Source organism: Symsagittifera roscoffensis, chromosome 6 (genome assembly GCF_963678635.1).
Source record: "Symsagittifera roscoffensis chromosome 6, txSymRosc1.1, whole genome shotgun sequence".
In the NCBI taxonomy this organism is placed as follows: Eukaryota; Metazoa; Xenacoelomorpha; order Acoela; family Convolutidae; genus Symsagittifera; species Symsagittifera roscoffensis.
The window spans coordinates 21591197-21609475 of NC_087067.1; the positions used below are offsets into that span (position 1 = coordinate 21591197).

General features: G+C 35.5%; 1 protein-coding gene across 1 annotated transcript in view; it reads right to left on the bottom strand.

Annotated features, from left to right (window-relative positions):
* Positions 1–16315, bottom strand: part of LOC134847595 (uncharacterized) — a 39024-nt gene extending 22709 nt beyond the window's left edge. Inside the window, exons 1-4 of the mRNA XM_063864704.1 lie at positions 15207–16315; positions 14851–15067; positions 3480–3709; positions 2178–2382 (exon numbers count right to left, since the gene is read on the bottom strand). Of these exons, the coding sequence (XP_063720774.1) occupies positions 2178–2382; positions 3480–3709; positions 14851–15067; positions 15207–15860 (1306 nt within the window). The 5' untranslated portion in view covers positions 15861–16315. The remainder of the gene's footprint in view (positions 1–2177; positions 2383–3479; positions 3710–14850; positions 15068–15206) is intronic.
* Positions 16316–18279: the final 1964 nt, after the last annotated feature.

Below are 18279 nucleotides of genomic sequence, written 5' to 3' on the forward strand. Positions count from 1 at the left end.
TCGCGCCATTAAGTTTCGATCAGATAAGTAGAGAACGCGTTCGAAGCAATTGCCACCATCCATAACGACCCAATCTAAATACTTGACCGAATATAAAAATCCATTAACGACTGAACGAAGCATCTTTTCATTCTGATTTTTGCAGTTTGCAAAATTCACACACGATCAAGATTAACACTTGACTTAAGCACACGAATCAATTGAGCTTAAAAAAGCAATAAATTTTATCGACCTTTTCGAACATATCATACAAATCTTCTCAACTTTAAATCATAAGACCTCATAAGACAAAACGACTACTGGTAATGTTATCTAGACTGATTTTAAAGGAAAAAAAACAATAAATATGGATTCTTAGTGCGATTGAATTTTAAGATGGTCGGCGGAACAAAACTAAATCAAACAAAAACGGACGGAGCGAATTCCAAACATTTTTACCAGATGGTTATTGTGTTTTGATCTTTTTGTTTGTCATACCGACCCCGTAAGATGTAATCGAGAACAATATACCTCCTTTGGAGTTGCAAATGAAAAAAGAGGCGTCCAGCATTTTTCTAGCCTGACGGCTCAACTTGTTACAGCCTGTCACAATGAAGCGCCAGACTTTCGTATGAAGTTCCCATGCTTTTGAAGGAAAACAAATATTGGACAGAACCGGATGTAGCTGAACAAACTCAATTTTCAGTAGACTCAAAGGAGGAGACTTACCTTCATCTTTGCAAAACGCAGTTTTACAGTTAAATTTAAATTTAGTACACTTTTGCAAAAAAAAGTCGCCAATATTTTGGAAAATCTGTTTGCTAAAAGATAGACTAACCGCTCGATATACAGAAAAAAGGGTTCTTTCAATTGGCTAACCGTAACACTATTACACGGAGACAAAGGAGAGCTTCGCACCGTAACATTATTACACGAAGGCTAATTTAATACAATTTAAACATAGCCAATCGAAGTTTGGAAAAGAGTAATGAACGCAAGTAAACATAAAAAAAATACTGACTTTCTTGAAAAACTTTCGAATTTCAAAGAAAAAATAGATGCCCTTTAAGCTCTTTGAATTTCTAAAACAATTTATGATTGGCGCTTTATTGATAACATGAACCCAACTTGAGAAAACTGGATCAATAGGTAAAGTTTTTATTCCGCTGGAAAATCTTTAAAATAAATTCCATTTTCGAAGCTAGAAATGGTTCACGTTTTTCGCGCCATTTCTACGTTCGTATGTGGAGAGTGCTATTTACGTCCCTTTCAGCAGATGAATTTCACTTGATTTCAAAAAATGCATTATACCTAAGTGCATAAAAATTTTAAGACTTTTTCCTGAAAAAAACAAAAAAAAAAATCAGTAAGACCTATATAAGAGTCTTCACTACGTTCATTACTCTTAAACACATACTCCTGCAAGCGAAAAAAGTCTCGCACTAAATAAGCGTAAAACGAAAATTTTTCTCGACAAACTTTTTGGATACTTTCGTTACGACCACAAAATGGAAGGAACTATGGCCTAGTGTCTGTTTTTTTCCCGCCGATTTTGAATACCTCGAAAAAGCTCACAAGGTCTCAAATGTTTTTTTTTCAGTTTCAGAAGACGTTACATTAACGCAGGCAGCGCATTAATCGGAGGCCGACCTGCAATATTTTACAGTTTTAACATTATACACATAGGCGAAGCTGCACTTTGCAAACACGAGCGATAAAACCACAAAAAGTAGCTCTAGAAAGAGTAACAAAATAGAATAAGGAAAGACTAATTAGAAAATTGTGAGTTGCCTGAATCGAACTCACGTCCTTTAATTGCCTACGGCTGCGCCATGGTCGCTTGATAAAATTCAAACACTAGCCACCAATAAACCAGATCCAAAAAATAATGCTATTGCAGCTGTAAACCAGTTATAAAGCTAACAAATGAGCCACCAAATGAATTGACTTCGCAATATGACACTATCTCTGCTTGTGTATCCAGCTATTAATGAACACTCATTCGTGCAATTTTTGAATTACTTTAATAGCCCTTTCAGAAAAAAAAATAACAAAAATTTGGACAAATGAAAAGGCTTGTTTTTTTTCGAGTTTTCAAGTCATTTCGAATTTTTGTCTCCAATCAGTTTTTTCGGAACATTCTCTGCTACTTGCAGCCAGCTATTTTGGTTGTATTTATAAAGCCAACTAAAACTGACCTAGATGTTTGTGTCCGGTTACATTGCGATTGAAGAATGTGTAGCTTATATTGAATCCATTCCCATAATCCGCCACTGATCCCGAGCTTATAGACAAAAAGGCTACAGTTACAATCCTTCCCGTGAAGTAGATGTCTTCTGGGAAGTTCCTGTCGCAGAGAACTGAGTACCAAGTGTCCGACAACTGGGGAGGTCCGTGGAATATCTAAACAATTGAACCCGTTCGGACTATTTACTTAGCCAAAAACCATTTGAAATTAAGGTAATTCGTCTAAAAATATCCGGACAACTCAGCCACAGACACTTCAGCCAAATTTGACGTTAAGGCCATTTTAGTTTGAAAAGTAACAAATGAATCATGCCAAGTTTGAAATTCAGCCAGTTTTTAAGTTAAGGTCAATTAAATTTGAAAATTAACAGAAAAAAATGATGACCCTGAGTTAAGAAACTTAGGGTAATTTGAGACAGTTCAGTCAGATCTTTCCAAACACTTCAGCCATCGAAAACAGAGATACTTCGATATTTTAGCTTGAACTTTACGTCGCAATTTAACTACTCTGCCTTCAGGGCAAATTTCCGTATTGCATTGTTTTTTTAAAGACCTTCCCATTTTGAATTGACCAAAAGTTCTCTGTCATAAAGAACACTGCTTGTTAGAAATGTATGATCAGCCTTTAATGAAATCATTAAATCTGAAAAACTGTATTTTTCACCTTCACGGAACCATTTTCAGTGGTACTTAATCATCTATAGCCGTTTGATTTAGCAACTGTATCAAAGTTATTGAACCTTTCATCTAAATTTCAATCTGGCGCACAGAATTTAAATTGTAGGCGAATTTCAATCTGGCACACAGACATCACATTGTATGCGACGGCTCGAAAAGCATCTAGGCCTTCAAATGCCTCCAATTTTTCAAGTATCATTAAATTTTCCGGTTCCAATAAGTAAAGGCCTGAGTGAGATTAAAAACCGAAATCATGAACCGATATTAAAACTAGCAGACGTGAAACTTAGCATACAGACTTTTCTACGCAGTAACGGAAAAACTTATTCAAAGCAGCCAAAATTTTTGGCCGATTTCTTCAAAAATTAGCCTGCTGTGTAAAAATTTTGTCATGTCAACATAGGATCTTCGCAGGGTTATGGAAGAAAGCTCGGAAACCTATTTGCTCTACCCAAAAAATATCCACAGAATTTTTGCGACTAAATTGGTCGCCGCTACACTGTACAGCCAGCTTGTTTTATTGTCTGATAACACCACCATTATGTCGAACAAATAACGAAGTCAATAACCCTTACATTAATGAAAGCAGTCGGGCAGAACCCCACCATCTGTGGCGGCTTGAGATACATGTCATTGAACTTGAGTCTCAAAGTAGTTCCAGGTCTGTTGTTCACAAACATCCACAACCTCATTCCTCTAGGTCCCTCCGTATAAGATCCAGCTGGGAACTGGTCACTGCTTATCAGGTGTCCAGACTGCAGTCCAGAGAAACCCTCGTCCACAGAAATTATCTCAGTTGTCCTTTCTAAAACATCAAAAACACCCAAATTATCAAAAACAGGCAATTTCATTCTTATGCTACTGAGTTACAAATCTATCCTTTAAGAGTAAAATCCGAATGGTTTTTGACATACTTCGAAGTTAGTATTAATTTGATGAGCTCAGAATTAGGTGGTAAAAGGGTTTTCGTCTTCGGCACTCATGGTAAACTTAGCCGCCGCTGGCCCCTTTTTCACTTTCTTGCCCAAGCAAGTCAAACTATTTTTATTAGTAAACTATTCCTGCTTGCCAACTGTTTACGTCTTATGTCCCTTTCTAACTATTGAATGATCGTTTAAGCAGGCTTCACCATCCTTGCTTTGCTACGAAAGAAGTCATGGTAAACTTTAATTGGAAACCATCAAACTGCTTGGTTTGATTGGAGGAGCGGCGGTAATGTCTGCGCCTCTCAGTCAAAAGATCGGTGGTTCAAGTCCCATCATGATCGACTCTCCTCGTCCGAGGGCAGCGAAACATTTCATAGCATGGAAAAATTCTCAAGCAAGCAAGCAACACAGCTATTATGCTAGTCCTTTCCCGCGTGGTTAAATAGTCTTAAATCACCTTAACTTGAACTAAATTAGCGACCTGCTAAATTTCACTTTAAAGATTTCATCAACCACGACTGTTGTCACGCTAACAAAAATTGATCGGGTTTCAATAAACCTAGCACCAGAATGCGAACTACTAACTAGCGAATGAGAAGTCTTTTCAGTTAACATCAAGCTCTTCTGTAAATCTCAAAAGCACCAAGCTCCTGAAAACTCTGATTAGGAAACCTTTAATATAACCTCTCTCGCTTGATCAAAGACACAAAATTACAGCATGCTATTGAAATGAGATTTTCAAAAGCTTTTTCAGCTTTGATGCATTTAAGTTGGGGCTTTTAAGGTTTGGTTCTGGAGCCCCAAACCACCCCACAAGACCGATTAGCACTCGATATTACTCTATTTGAACCCACCAGTGGTTAATTCGAATTAAATTTTTGGTGTTATAGAGCGATTTAGATAATTTAATTCCAGCTTCTTCAATAGTAACAATCTAGATGGAAACATTAAGCCTCTTCTTCGTTGAATTATAACTTAGATCGTAAATTTAACGCTAAAATTTCAAGCAGTTGTCATCTATCATTAATTTTATACATCATTTCTTGCAGCAAGGGGAATACTCCACAACACACTGAGTCGACATATTGTTGTATAAATCCATTAAATTCCAACTTCAAGTCCATTGGAATGCAATTTCAGAATACTGTCTCAAATAAAAGTTCATTTTTTGAACTCCTTTAAAAAAAACAGTATCTATACCACACATTACATGGTATGAACATGCATATGGCCTGGAACAGAGAGTATTGAATATAATATACTGTTTTATATGTTTGGTCAAAATAATCAAACATATATCACTTTAAAAAATGATGGCTAACAAGACATAAATAAATCATGACGTGTAATTAAAAAGCATGCGCATATAAGGTGGTGTTTTTACTGTCATTAACCCCATCACATAATAAAGATACCATCACACGATGTTTTTCACTAAAATTTGTGCATGGCGCATCGTAGGTAATAATAATTCAGAGACCCCTCCCCTCTCCCCTCTCCCTCTCCCCTCAACCCCCCCCCCCCCCCCCCCCCCCCCCTCGTCACACACGCACAACTCCACCCAACCACACCAACTTCGAAACCAAATTCGGAGCAAAATTAGAGCTCTCACTCTAGCAAAACTATTATAATTTTGTTGAATTAAAAGAAAGCATTGAAACTGTTTTTGTATCCAAATGAATGGCAATTGGAGCACCAAGCAACTGATCTCAACCTGGACCATGTAACTATTCTGGATACTATTCCGATTTCCTGTAATTTTCCAAAACTATCAAACATCCAAATTGGCTTTGCTAAAATGGACATGTAAGTTGACTGGGTGATAATGTAAAGGCGAAGAAAGGGTACTTCTGTCGAGGCACTTAGCCGGACTTAACAAGAGCTATACTACTCCACACTTCCCAATTTTGTTCCTTAGTTCAAAGAGCGATTGCATAATTCTTTTTCTAAACAGCTTGCTTGCTTCACTAGTCACTACCTTATTTAGATTCCACCCCGCTCAACGCTCAACCATGGTTCGAATGCGAGCAAATCCTAGCGGTCACAGAACAGAAACATCATCAATACATGTACGCAGGATTTTTATAATTTGGCGAAATGAACTTAAAAAAACTAATATGTCGCGAAAAAGCCGGAACACTTTTTGGATCAACGGAACTTTCGGACCTAAATGTTATTAAACGCACTTAGAAATTATTGCATGGCGTCTTTCTTTCCAGGCTGAACAAGTATACTGGGAAGCGTAGGAGTTGGGAAAATTTCCACTGACCCACTTACCTACTTGCAGGGTGAATTTAAAAGGATTGAAGAGGTAAAAATAGATACGAAACTGTTGCTGCTCTATCTGGGCTATGTGTCAAAAAGCAGATGATCTTAAGGGCAGAAATGCCGATAAAAACGACCAGTTCCTTAAATTTTCATTTCAAAGAAAAAAATGGAGCGCTCTTTTTGAAATGCAAAAAAGTTTGGATCTAATTAACAATCGCCCTCCTTTGGTATCTACTAAAGGATTGCCACCCCTATACATAAAAACAATAAATACAATGCTAATTTAAAATTCGAATTTAGCTGCAAGATGGTTGGTCGAAACTTCGACAACTTAATCTATCTACTTAACAACAATTCCCCCTTTCTTGAAGGAGGGGGGATTGTTAATTAGATCCAAAAGTTTGCATTGAAATGCAAAAACCGGATTTGAAATACAGAATAGGCTCTGTTTTTGTTTCTGTCACGTTAAGGTCATTTTTACTTTAATTTTTGAGCCTTTGTCTTTCTGCAAAAACGATTAAAATTTGTTACAATTTAACATCTGAATAACTATGTTAATTTCATCCCTTATTAAAGAACAGAACATTCCATTCAAGTTGACCTCTAGTATCTGCTCTAAGCTAGTACGTCCAAGCGATCACTTTCATGGCAGTATTTTACTGTTGTCTGTATTTGTACAAGTGCTTGATTTAATTTAGAACTAAATCGAATCGGCCTTTCGGGCGGGGGAGGGGGTGGGGGTACATGTAAGAGGGAAGGCAGGTTGATTGCTTCACTGATCGAGCGAAGGCAAGATAGGATTTATAGTGCCGCCAATTTCAGTTCCTTTAAAATTTGTCTCTATTTCAGGTCCGACTAGGGACAAATTGCAGCGAATGGAAATAACTGGATTATAGCATGGTGAGCACCAAGCAGCAACAAGTAAAGAATTGACCGCTTTTAGAGCGGACAAGACAAAATATGGCATGAATATACAGGTTCAGAGTGATCTATCTCAATATACATGTTACATTCAAAAAGATATTGGGAAAGGAATCTCAATTCGTTCGATGACGTCTGCTTGGCTCTGTATTGAAAATACTAAACAGACGAATCGGAGCATCGCAACACTTGAGACACTAAACACACTAAAATAAGTTCCTAGTATCAAGTGAAAAATCTTAGCACAAAATATTATCCTGAATCAACATTTATCGAAAAAAATGCGGAGACGCAGGCAACTCTGAATTCTGGATACCAGCACAAACATATCCACCATATCTCACTTCCGCAAATCATGACATGCATCAAAAATATCAAAGATTGAAAAGTATTGCACATCTCAGAACAGCAGAAAACGTTCACCAACAAGAGTTATGCACAGGCAAGCAAGCAAGCTGTTATTCGCACACGTTTAAAAAAACGCCAACAGTAGCTCAAATTAAGTGTAAAAAATTCAGAAAAAAATAAGTAGGAAAAAAACATTGCCCATTATTCCGACCACAGATTTAAATCAAAATCCACGTTTTTTTCTTCAATTTAGTGTCGTGTGATGAGTGAACTATACAAACGCTAAAGCCTCCGCAAGTAGTTTTATTTTTAAAAAAGCCAAGTTTTCTTACCACATAGGATCAATTTTTATATAACGAACACTTTTCAATTGTGTTACTCGTTCGAAATTGGACCAGTTTTTCTAGATGACAGAAACATTTAAAGGCCATTTGACAGCCAAGAGAAAGTTGGAAAGTATCAATGAACAAGGAAACCGAAAAAATGAGAATTTTTGAGATCATTTTTTTTGAATTTCGAAGAAAAAATAAATTGCACTGAAATTCTATAAACTTCGAAAATCTTTTATGATTAAAACTTCACAAAACTAAATCAATTAGAGAAAACTTGGTCAACAGAAACATTTATCATTCGACTGGATAACCTAACTCCACTTTCGAGCAAAATTTAGTTTCCTTTCACCAAACGAAAATGAATTGAACTTAAAAAGAACTCAAAAGTCAATCGCAAAAAGTCGAAGTATAACCGCGAAAAATCGAGAAATAAAGTTAATAAAGTTAATCAAAACGTTTTTCAGTCACCGGGAGACGTAGAGAAATATTTTAATTTTTTGAATTTTTAAGATAATATATCACGTTGATGCTCTTTGAATTTCAAATACTGTTTATCAACGACACTTTTTTTTCGTTTGAGTTATCCCATTTAGAGAAAACTAGATCAATAGATAAATTTAAGTAACTGAAGTCATTTACATTTTGATTTGTTTTGAAGTTCCATATGAAAACTCAAATGAAAACTACTTCGTTCTTTCACACTCAAAACTAAAGTGGGATGAAAACATAATTCGAGTCTAGCCGTCAAAAATTGTGATCAATAAGCTTGCCTCCAAAGAATTTAGGGAGTTTACTTGAGCGCTTTAAATTTAAATAATGAATTGTCGAGCGCTTTAAAACTTATGAATTGTCGACATGCTTTAAAATCTATGAATTGTCAACAATCAAACCGCTAGAACATTACGAAACAAGAAACGAAATCAAGCAACGACAAAATAGCACAAACAGTAGTAAAAATACTGAAAAAATAGGCCGTGGAAAAAAATAGCTTCAATATACAAAAAACCAGTTCCCGAGTAAAACCACTGAGCCTACGTTGCAAGCTTGGACGTCCGGTCGAAGTGTTATTGTCTCAATTATTTTACCATTACTTCTTTGATTGACAGCGTTGCTTTCTTTATTTGCAGATACCAGAGAACCATGAATGCGCTTTAATAAACGGATAGAGCTGGATCGTCCTGTTTAATTAACGTGAACAAATGACACAATTATTGCGACTTTTTAATAAGTGCCAATTTGGTTTAAAAACTTACAATTCTATAAGAAAATGGAATCACCTTAAAACATAGCCAAGTGACAGTTGAAAAAGAGAAATGAACACAAGGAAACTGAATTAAAACTAACTTCAAAAACCTTCAACTTTTGAATTTCGAATAAAAAAATAGATAACGTTAAAGCTGTTTGAATTTGTAGAACAATTTATGATGCACACTTTTTTGTTAAAATTACCTCAATTTGAGAAAACTGGATCAATAGGTAAAACACTTATTTTCGCTTTGAAATCTGATAAATTATTTCCATCTTCGAAATTAGAAGTCAATCACGTTTGTCGTGAACTTAACACTTTTGCTGTTCGATAGTGAAGTTGCCTTCCTTTTAACAATTAAAATGCCTTGAACTTGAAAAGAAAACACAAATCAAACCGCGAAAAATCAAAATGAAGAAATTTAAGACTTTTTCCTGAAAAACATAACAAATCACCAACACCTATATAAGAGTACTCACTACGTTCATTATCCTTAAAAACTACTCTCGCTGAAAAAAAAAGATTAATATCTAAAAAACCATAGCGGAACAGATCAAACATAGCCAACAGATAGTTGAAAAGAGTCATGAACGCAAGGAAATAGAAAAAATGAATTAATTCTATTTCGAATATCAAATAAAAAATATTTGGCCGCAAAGCTCTTTGAATATCTAGAATAATTATAATTGACACTTATAGGATAAAATTAACTCAAATGGAGAAAACAGGATCACTAGGGAAATTTTATATTCCGCTGGGAAATCGGAAAACTAAAATCCACTTTCGAAACTAGAAGTAGATCACGTTTTTTGTGACATCTACACTTTTTCTCTTCGATAGTGGAGTTTGCCTCCCCTTCAACCAAATAAAAGAAAATAAAAAAAAAATCATTAATCAAGCCGAGGAAATCAAATTTGAGCATGAACAATTTTTTAGTTTGTCCTGAAAAAAAAACGAAATTACACGACAAGCAAATAAGACGATCAGAAAACAAAGGAATTTAGACAATAACTTGCGTCAAATTTGTTTACAGACTTAAATTTTCTTTTGGCTGAGTCAATACTGGTTGTCCAATTTAGACAATAAATTGCGTGAAATTTGTTTGCAGACTTAAATTAACTATTGGCTGAGTAAATACTGGTTGTCCGTAAATTCCGTTTTTTACGGTCGTCTAATTTCTTGTCGTCTAATTTCCTAGGCTCCATAAAAAATCACCAAGACCTATTCAAAAGTATTCACTACGTTCAAGACTCTTAAAAAGCATAATCAGTTTTCCCACCTACTCAAAAATATTTTGAAAAATCCCCCGAAGACGGATGAAAAAACCGAAAAGGAATAACATATACTATCCAATTTTTTTCACTATGTTATTTTAAAATGACTTTAGTCGGCACATTCTATACTACTTACACAACACGAATCTTTTTTCCAAATACTTTCATTGCAAGTCAGACTTATTTCATTTAAAATCTTAATGTTCGATAACCCCGAGCCCAATAAAATGACAATTTCCTTTTTATGCTTAGCAGCTTACACTGAGGCATTAATTAATTACTCATTGAGGTCATGAACACGAATACAAGGAATTCGATTGGGTCCCCTGTCTCCTTCGAGCAGGCTCAGCTTAGCTACTTACTACCTTTCGACCTCAGATTTTAATTCTATCTTTTTCCCTGTGCCAAGTATTGATTGGTTCAACTGAAGCATTGTCACCATTTAATCTCAGAAAGGAACAACCCATTTCGCCTTTCGAATGAGAAAACAGGGGTGGGGGAGCGGATATTGAAGCTAACACAAAAACGGGAGGAATTGAATCTTATGAAAACAATATGTGAATTCACTTAATCAATGATGCCGGCAGGATTGTATTAGGACAGCCTTTTACTATGCTTACAATTTGCAATCAATTACATATACTGCCTGTATTATCTGACTTACTATAGCAATTATTCCTTCCCAATGACTTCAATTGTTTTGTACCTATCTTGATCCCAGATAAATTACCCAATCCCAACAGATTTTCCAATTTTAGCCCATTGGATTTTATCCTCGGAATCTTTTTCCGTGCAATTAATTTCTATCGTGACTTTTGTGCAGCCAATTTCTGCAACCAGTAGTCAAATCATATCGTCCTGAAAAATTTCCTCGAGCTTCCTTCGTTTTATGAGGATATTTTCTGCTCCTTATTTAGCTAATTTAAACGCGATTCTCCGTGGTACTTAGTTTCCGGAAACGCTCGATCACGTAGTGTGAAATAAACCTTTTCACCTAATTGCCTCTGCTTAATGGTGTGAATAAACCTTGCTCCCTTCTCCTTTAAGTAGGCCATGATCGCATAATACGAGGTCAGCGAACTCAGGAAACAAAAACACTCGCAACGCAATATTTCTTAATCAAATATAAATAACCATTTGGTCTAGGAAAAAAGCATATGGCGCCACAAAATCAACTTTTCACCAAAAACAGCACGAACATGTGATTGAAAACAAAACATAAAAAATAATAATTGTTTGTGAAATTGACAGGCAGGCCTTTGACATCGAACATTTAGTGTTTATTCTGAGGGAACAACAAAATACCATCGTACTTAACTTGTAAACAACTTAACTTGAACTAGATTTCAATAATCCAGTTATCGATCTAGGGACTCATTACTCAATGCGTAATGAGAAAACAAATTTATTTATTCAAAGTTCATTTTCCAGCATCATCATCACAAGATGTTGTCAATTCTCATTACAATAATATGTTTTGTAATTGATATCGCACTTCGATTGAATAAATCAACCCACGTCAACCGGCTTAATTTAAGCTAACTCTTCTCTCAAAATTGACTTGAAGCCTCAAGTTTACATTTCCTCTATGCATCACATTAGTACTTCCTAACACCCTTGAATTCGTCATTTATTCAATTTGCATTTTCATTTCTAAAAGCAAGCAACTTGCATCATAACAAATAAGCCTATTATACACTTTAAGTTATCTCAACTGAAAAAAAAATCCATTTTGCAGCTTGAGAGAAAAAGTTTAAGATTCAAAATGAGTTGTAACACTTTTGTTCTTTTTGTTTTGAAGCCATATGAATGTGAAATGGGGAACACATTAATCATTTGCTACTTTCTCGGGATAATGACACACTTTTGCATATGTAATTTGTGTCGACGACCTTTTACTTGGATCGCAAAATAGCAAAACATCGCTTAAATATCGCGATGAAAAAAATGGTATGGAATTTTGATAGAATACACAATACAGCTCTCAACACACAATACAACAGGCAAATCAAAATCAATTGTTTCTTGTCATTTCGGATAAGATGGTAAGCCGCAAAAGTTTCGCTAGATGGTAACAGGCTTTTTCAGTCTAATTCTTCATCATCCCAGTTTTTTGAAGCACGCATTAAAGAAATTGAAATTTCACGTTTCACGTACGAAGTTTAAGTACATATAAGTTAACTCAACCTCACGATTTAAAAAATTGCTAACAGGCAGTTGGAAATAATACATCATCAAGATAATCAAAGAATTTTTTTCAATACGACTTGTCTATTTTGAGAAAACTGAACCAATAGTTATTTCTTCTTCACTGGAACATCCTCTGCTCGATCCAGGCTCGAAACATAGAATAAAACTCCATTTTTAACACCAACTGAAATATTGGTTATAGAGCGCGTACTTTACCTTCCGATAGGCTAATAATTTGAGATCAACTTACTAAAAAAATCAATACTCAAATCTCCCAAAAATCATAATTCAAATTCGGAAAACATACATACAGCTTAAATGACTGAAAACTCATTCCCATTATACCACTTACAAGGAAATACTCAGATCGGCTTTGACCAACTCCTTGACCGTAACTTCAAACGCCTTCTTCACACAATCAAAAACTGGCACATAATTTGGAAGAGGAAGAAGACCAAACGACGCTTTTAGACATGTCAACAGACGAATATACCGCCATAATTGCTGAAAAATCTGATCTTGCAAGCGCAAAAAAAAACGAAAACAATGCTAAATACGACGCGTAAGATGATAATTAAAAAGTCCCCTCTTTAAGCGAAGCTTTTTGGGTCCGGAAGAGCAATCTACCACTCATTTACTTTCTTCGACAAGCTGAAAGAAAGCACATGCGCAAATAACAGCAGACAGTCAGGTATAATAAAAAAAACTTTCATCTCGTCCTCGTGCTAATTAAGGTAATTAACTTTTACGCATGCGCTTAAATCAAAAATGAATTAAAAAATAACTCAAATGGTTAGTTCCACGTAATTTCTAAATATATAATATCCTCTTTTTCATCCGCCTCGTAACGCACTGTCTATACATAGAAATTACGTGGAACCATCAATATAAGAGAACATAATTGGTATACATGTATTCAGCATTGCTCACCCCTGATCAGACCACTTACTTCCGAAGTACTTGAGATAAAAGCTTACTTTCACAATTAAAAACAACACCGCGTCTCTGATCTGAGGAACTTTTTTGAAGCAGAAATTAGATGGACAAAAAATGTCCCATTTTTAAAGCTTTGCTGATTTTGTATTAGCATCACATGCATCTGGCCTGTTTCACGCCACTTCAAATTTAGAAGTTTTTTCAATGGGGAAATCTTTCAATATTTTAAACAACGCCGACGCGAGTTTGTCGCTTTCATGGCTTCATTTCATTACACGGAGGCAACGCGGAATTTCGCACCACTTGCGATACAACGCAAGCATATCATTACAAGCAAGTGAATAGAAAATGAGATGGAAATCGAAATTAGAAAAAGATACTTGAAAATGTTTTTTTTTTCAAAATCGAAAAACTTGATTTCAGAAAAATAGTCGGGAAACACAATACCAGCATTAAATAAGCCTTTAGTATTATGTGCCAAACAAAATAAACAAAAAATAAATACTATCAAAATATAAGTAGGTAAGTTGACGAAATAAAATGATGACTGTCATACACGCTTTGAGTTTCGAACATGATTTGGAAAAATAGCTGAAAAAATAAGTAGACAAAAGAAAGTCTGACAATTCAATTTTTCCTGGAAAACAAATAAATATCAAAAAAAAAATCCAGAAGCTTTTCTCGAATGATGTGGCAACTAAGCTAACAAAACCTACAGACACCATATGTCGAAATTAGGTCGACATTTTTTTAAAAAAGAAAACTTTCAGTTTGTAAAAATGAGTTCTGGCCGGATTTAAATCTAGGAACTTCGCCGTCACTCTTTAGTCTAATTCTGCCGGAGGAGCAAAATAATTTGAATACAATACAAATCAAGCTATCAAATGATGCAAGTGATTTTGTTAACCAAAATTTTAACCTGAAAAGAGTCTACATTTGAGTTGATCATTAACACTGTTTGATTAAACCATTACCACATTCGATTTGAACATACCCATTACCCCTAGCCACATCAGATAATAAAAAAATAGAGCTAGAAAACTTAAAACCTATAAACAATTTTCTCTGAGTTAGGGCAATAATTTTTACGCAATGCTCTTTCCTACAGGAACACTCGTAATATCCTAGTAGAGGCTTTAGGGTAGTGCCCAGGGTTGTTCAACCGTCAGTTTTTATTTCAGCAGAACAGGAAATGCGTAATATTATAACGCTTGTAATAAGACGAATTGGTAATTTGCAATAATAAAAACTGTAATTTGCACAGATAAAACCAGCTTTTCTTACAGAAAAAAAATAGTTTAAGGCAATATTACACACACTTTATAGGATCAAAATTAAGCTCCAAGGTGTAGATTAAGCTCCAAGGTACTACTCTTGCGTGCAATTATTATATATTCCAATCAAGCCCTTTCCCATCCCCACTCCCAGAAAATCAGTACATGAAATGGGAATATCTCGTGAAACTGAAGTATCAAATACAAATTGAGGGGCAAAGATTCGCTTACGTGGAACGGGTTTGACCACCAGGTGAAAAGTGGCGTTTGGCTTAGTAGTGTCCTTCTCAGTCCTGTACACGAAGGTGAGAGTCCTCCCGTTGGATGTCAAGTACTTGCTGGTGAAGCGTCCGTAGCACCACTCCCCGATCAGGAAACTCCCATCGTAGACCGCCAGCACCCCGCACAGACATGTATGGCACTGTTTGAATTTGTCCCTCGAACTCTCCTACAATTCAAAAAAAATTACAAACTGCAAAACATAAAAACTATATTTTTTTTCACCTAAACTGATATATTTGTTAGTAATCTTTATCCTATTGCGGATAAAATCAAGGAAAATAATTTTCAAAACCTGAATTACTAACTTGGATAGCGATAGTTTTGAACTCCAACTGCACGTGATGGTTCGCTTCGTGTGCAGTTACTTTTTGTACACACTTTTCGCAACCTGACGGGGTGTTTGGTCGGTTAATTAACAGTTCTTCTTCCTTGTCCAGAAACTTCTCGGCTATTTCGCACTTTGAGTAGTGGTGATTGCCGTCGAAATAGGGCTCACATTTTTCCTGCGTTGATCCAAAAGCTTGAGAACCAAGCACACTCGTCATAGTCAGAAACATATATAGCAAAACTGAGAAATTTTTCGTGTTTCTTCTGTTAGATTTCCAGTTTTTTCTGCATTTACTGGATTTTTTATCGGTGAAATTTGCAGACAAGTTGACATGCTGAAAACACCTACTGTATAAACTCGCACCGAAGTTTGCAAAATTAAAAAGAGCACCATTGATTGAGATAGTTTTGCGAAGAGCAGCTGCAGAATCTAAGATCTGAGAGGCAATCCACACATCCCATGTCGAGTCCGAAACTCCTGAAGGTGATTCTTTTTCGACCACGGGATAGGAACGAGGGGTTTCAGGAACGCTTTTACCACGATCGAGTGCATTCGTTTCTGCACTTGTTTTCTGTAATGCCGCCAAGGTCTCAGGAGAAGCAAAGTTAGTGTAGCAAAAATGGTGCGGCATTTTTGGGATGATAACAGACCTCAAGCGAAACTTGCTAGAGGCTTCCCAAAATTATTCACCTAGTCTGAAAAGCAAGTGAAGAGTAAGCAAGATATTCACAAAATACAAGGTTCAAAAGTGAACGCAAGCTTTAGATATTTGCCAATAAATCTAATTTTGAATAAATTCTGTCAAATATCTTTCGACAGAGAAATCAAGTGTCACGTAGGCTTTGATTTAATTAATATGGTGCAAGAAACGAATTTGAACAGGACACACAAATAATAAAAAATGCCAAAAAAAGAAATGGAAAATAGTAATTACAACATTAACCAAAGCAAACTGCACGCACCACAAAATATCTAAAATATTATGGTATCAGTGCGATGAATAAAATTTGCGAATTATTAACCAATGAAAAATCAGGACCAATATTTAACTTCAGATCTATTTTCTGTTGGTGGTGATATCTATAAATTGTAGCATACCAAATACGACTCTTACTAAAAATGTAATTTGACCACCAATGCCGTTCAATATTAGCAACTTCAATTGATCAAAATTACATAGTAAAACTTCACTCAAAATCGACCAATGTAATTCATAATCAAGTATTATAGAAGCTGTGAAACAACAGTCATATTTTTGATAAGTCTTAACAAACGGATTAACTGAAGATAAAATTGGCAGGCGAAGACTCGCTCCCATTCTGAACAGCAACTAGACCTTGCATTTCTTGCTTTTTTTCGGCTGATCCCGTTTGATTAAAAGCTTTAAAAAACCATCACAGCAAAAATATTATTTTAAGGAAGTGTTGACTTGTGAATTTGCACATTGAGTAACACGACTGTTGAAACAACAAATCAACTTTGAACCCCGGTGCAAAACTGAACAAACAGATTTTGGGGGCCGAGCTAATTTTATTTGATCTGACGTTTTAAGCCAGGCAGTATTACATTAAAAGGAAATGCACAATCTGCAAATTTAATAAACGTCAATGTCTTTTTTTCCCACTGAGGCGACCATTTATGCGCCTGTTGAGTTTTTATCGTCTCATCTCTTGAAATAAATCAACATGTACGTCTACCTCTAATATGACGGAGTCGAAACTTGTCGCAACACAATTGTCAACTTTTATGAAAACATCTGTCTTTTATTTACAATATGAAATAAACGCTAACAGCAAAACTGATTATGAATAACATTTTTCAAAAAAGATGTTTTTTTTAAGCATAGCGGAGAGACGAAGCTTCGCATCACTTGCGATACAAAAATAGACGCTGGCTGACTACATCCTTATACGCTCGCGGACTACAGAATCATTTATGAAAAAAAAAATATTTTTTTGAAATTTGGCACTCAGATAAAACCATGGTTTCGAATTATTTGACACAGAGACCAAGGAATTATTTAAGAAAACTCGAAGAGTTGCTAAAAAGCGTTATTTTTTTTCTGTTAAAAAGCAGGTCGTGGCCGGTGATGTAGAAAACATTCCCAAAATCGGGTTTCTCGATTGAAAACTAAACTTGAGAGTTGGCACAGTAATTTTCGAGCAGGGTAAAAAAGTTCCAAAAAACAACCAAAATTTCCACTTGTTAATTTTCACTTGTTTGGATTAGCTAAAGCTTAGCTTCTAACAACCTGTTGTTTCAATTTAACCCACGATATCAGATTTGGCAGGATAGTTAGCGACAAAAGTTCAAAAAACATTCAAAAAATCAGACAGTTGACAATTCCGAGTATCATAGCCTTTTGATTTTAAAAAAATGGGCGTAGCCGCTTATGCCGAATAAATTCAACCAAGTTGTAATTTCGATTAAACCCAAAAACCCAGGTTTGGCAGAGTAATTCTCGAAACAAAACTTGACTTTTCTGAGGAACATAATTATTTAGGAGGCGTAGACGCATATGAGATTCCCGCAACCCGTTCTTTGGATTGAACCCAAAATCTTAGATATGGTAGGGTTTTTTGGTATCATCCACAAAACTTTTTAAAATGCTCAAAAATTTTTGTCTAAAAAAATGTGAGTGGTCGCTAAAGCAGGAGAGCTTCTTATCACTTGTCTTTTCAATTGAATCCACCACCTCATTTTTGGGAGGTTAGCTTTCGAGAATAGTTCGAAAAGATTCAAAAAACTATTAAAAAAATCAGAATTTTCACTATTCCGAGGGCCATTTTTATGGGAAAAAATTTGGGCGTAGGGAGCTTTTCAAATGCGCTCTAATCAATGAAATCAGAATCTCAAATTTGGTAGGCTAATTTTTTTGAGAAACCTAGTAAAAATTAAAATTATCGGTCAAATATTCCACTCACATACTTTTTTCGAAGGCTGTAGGTAAAAAAGGCAAAGCAAGAAGAGACCAGTTGAGTATGCTGGCACACAATAAGGTAGGCGGTCTTTTTATGCATACCCTTTTTTGAAAATCGGTAGAAGGGTTT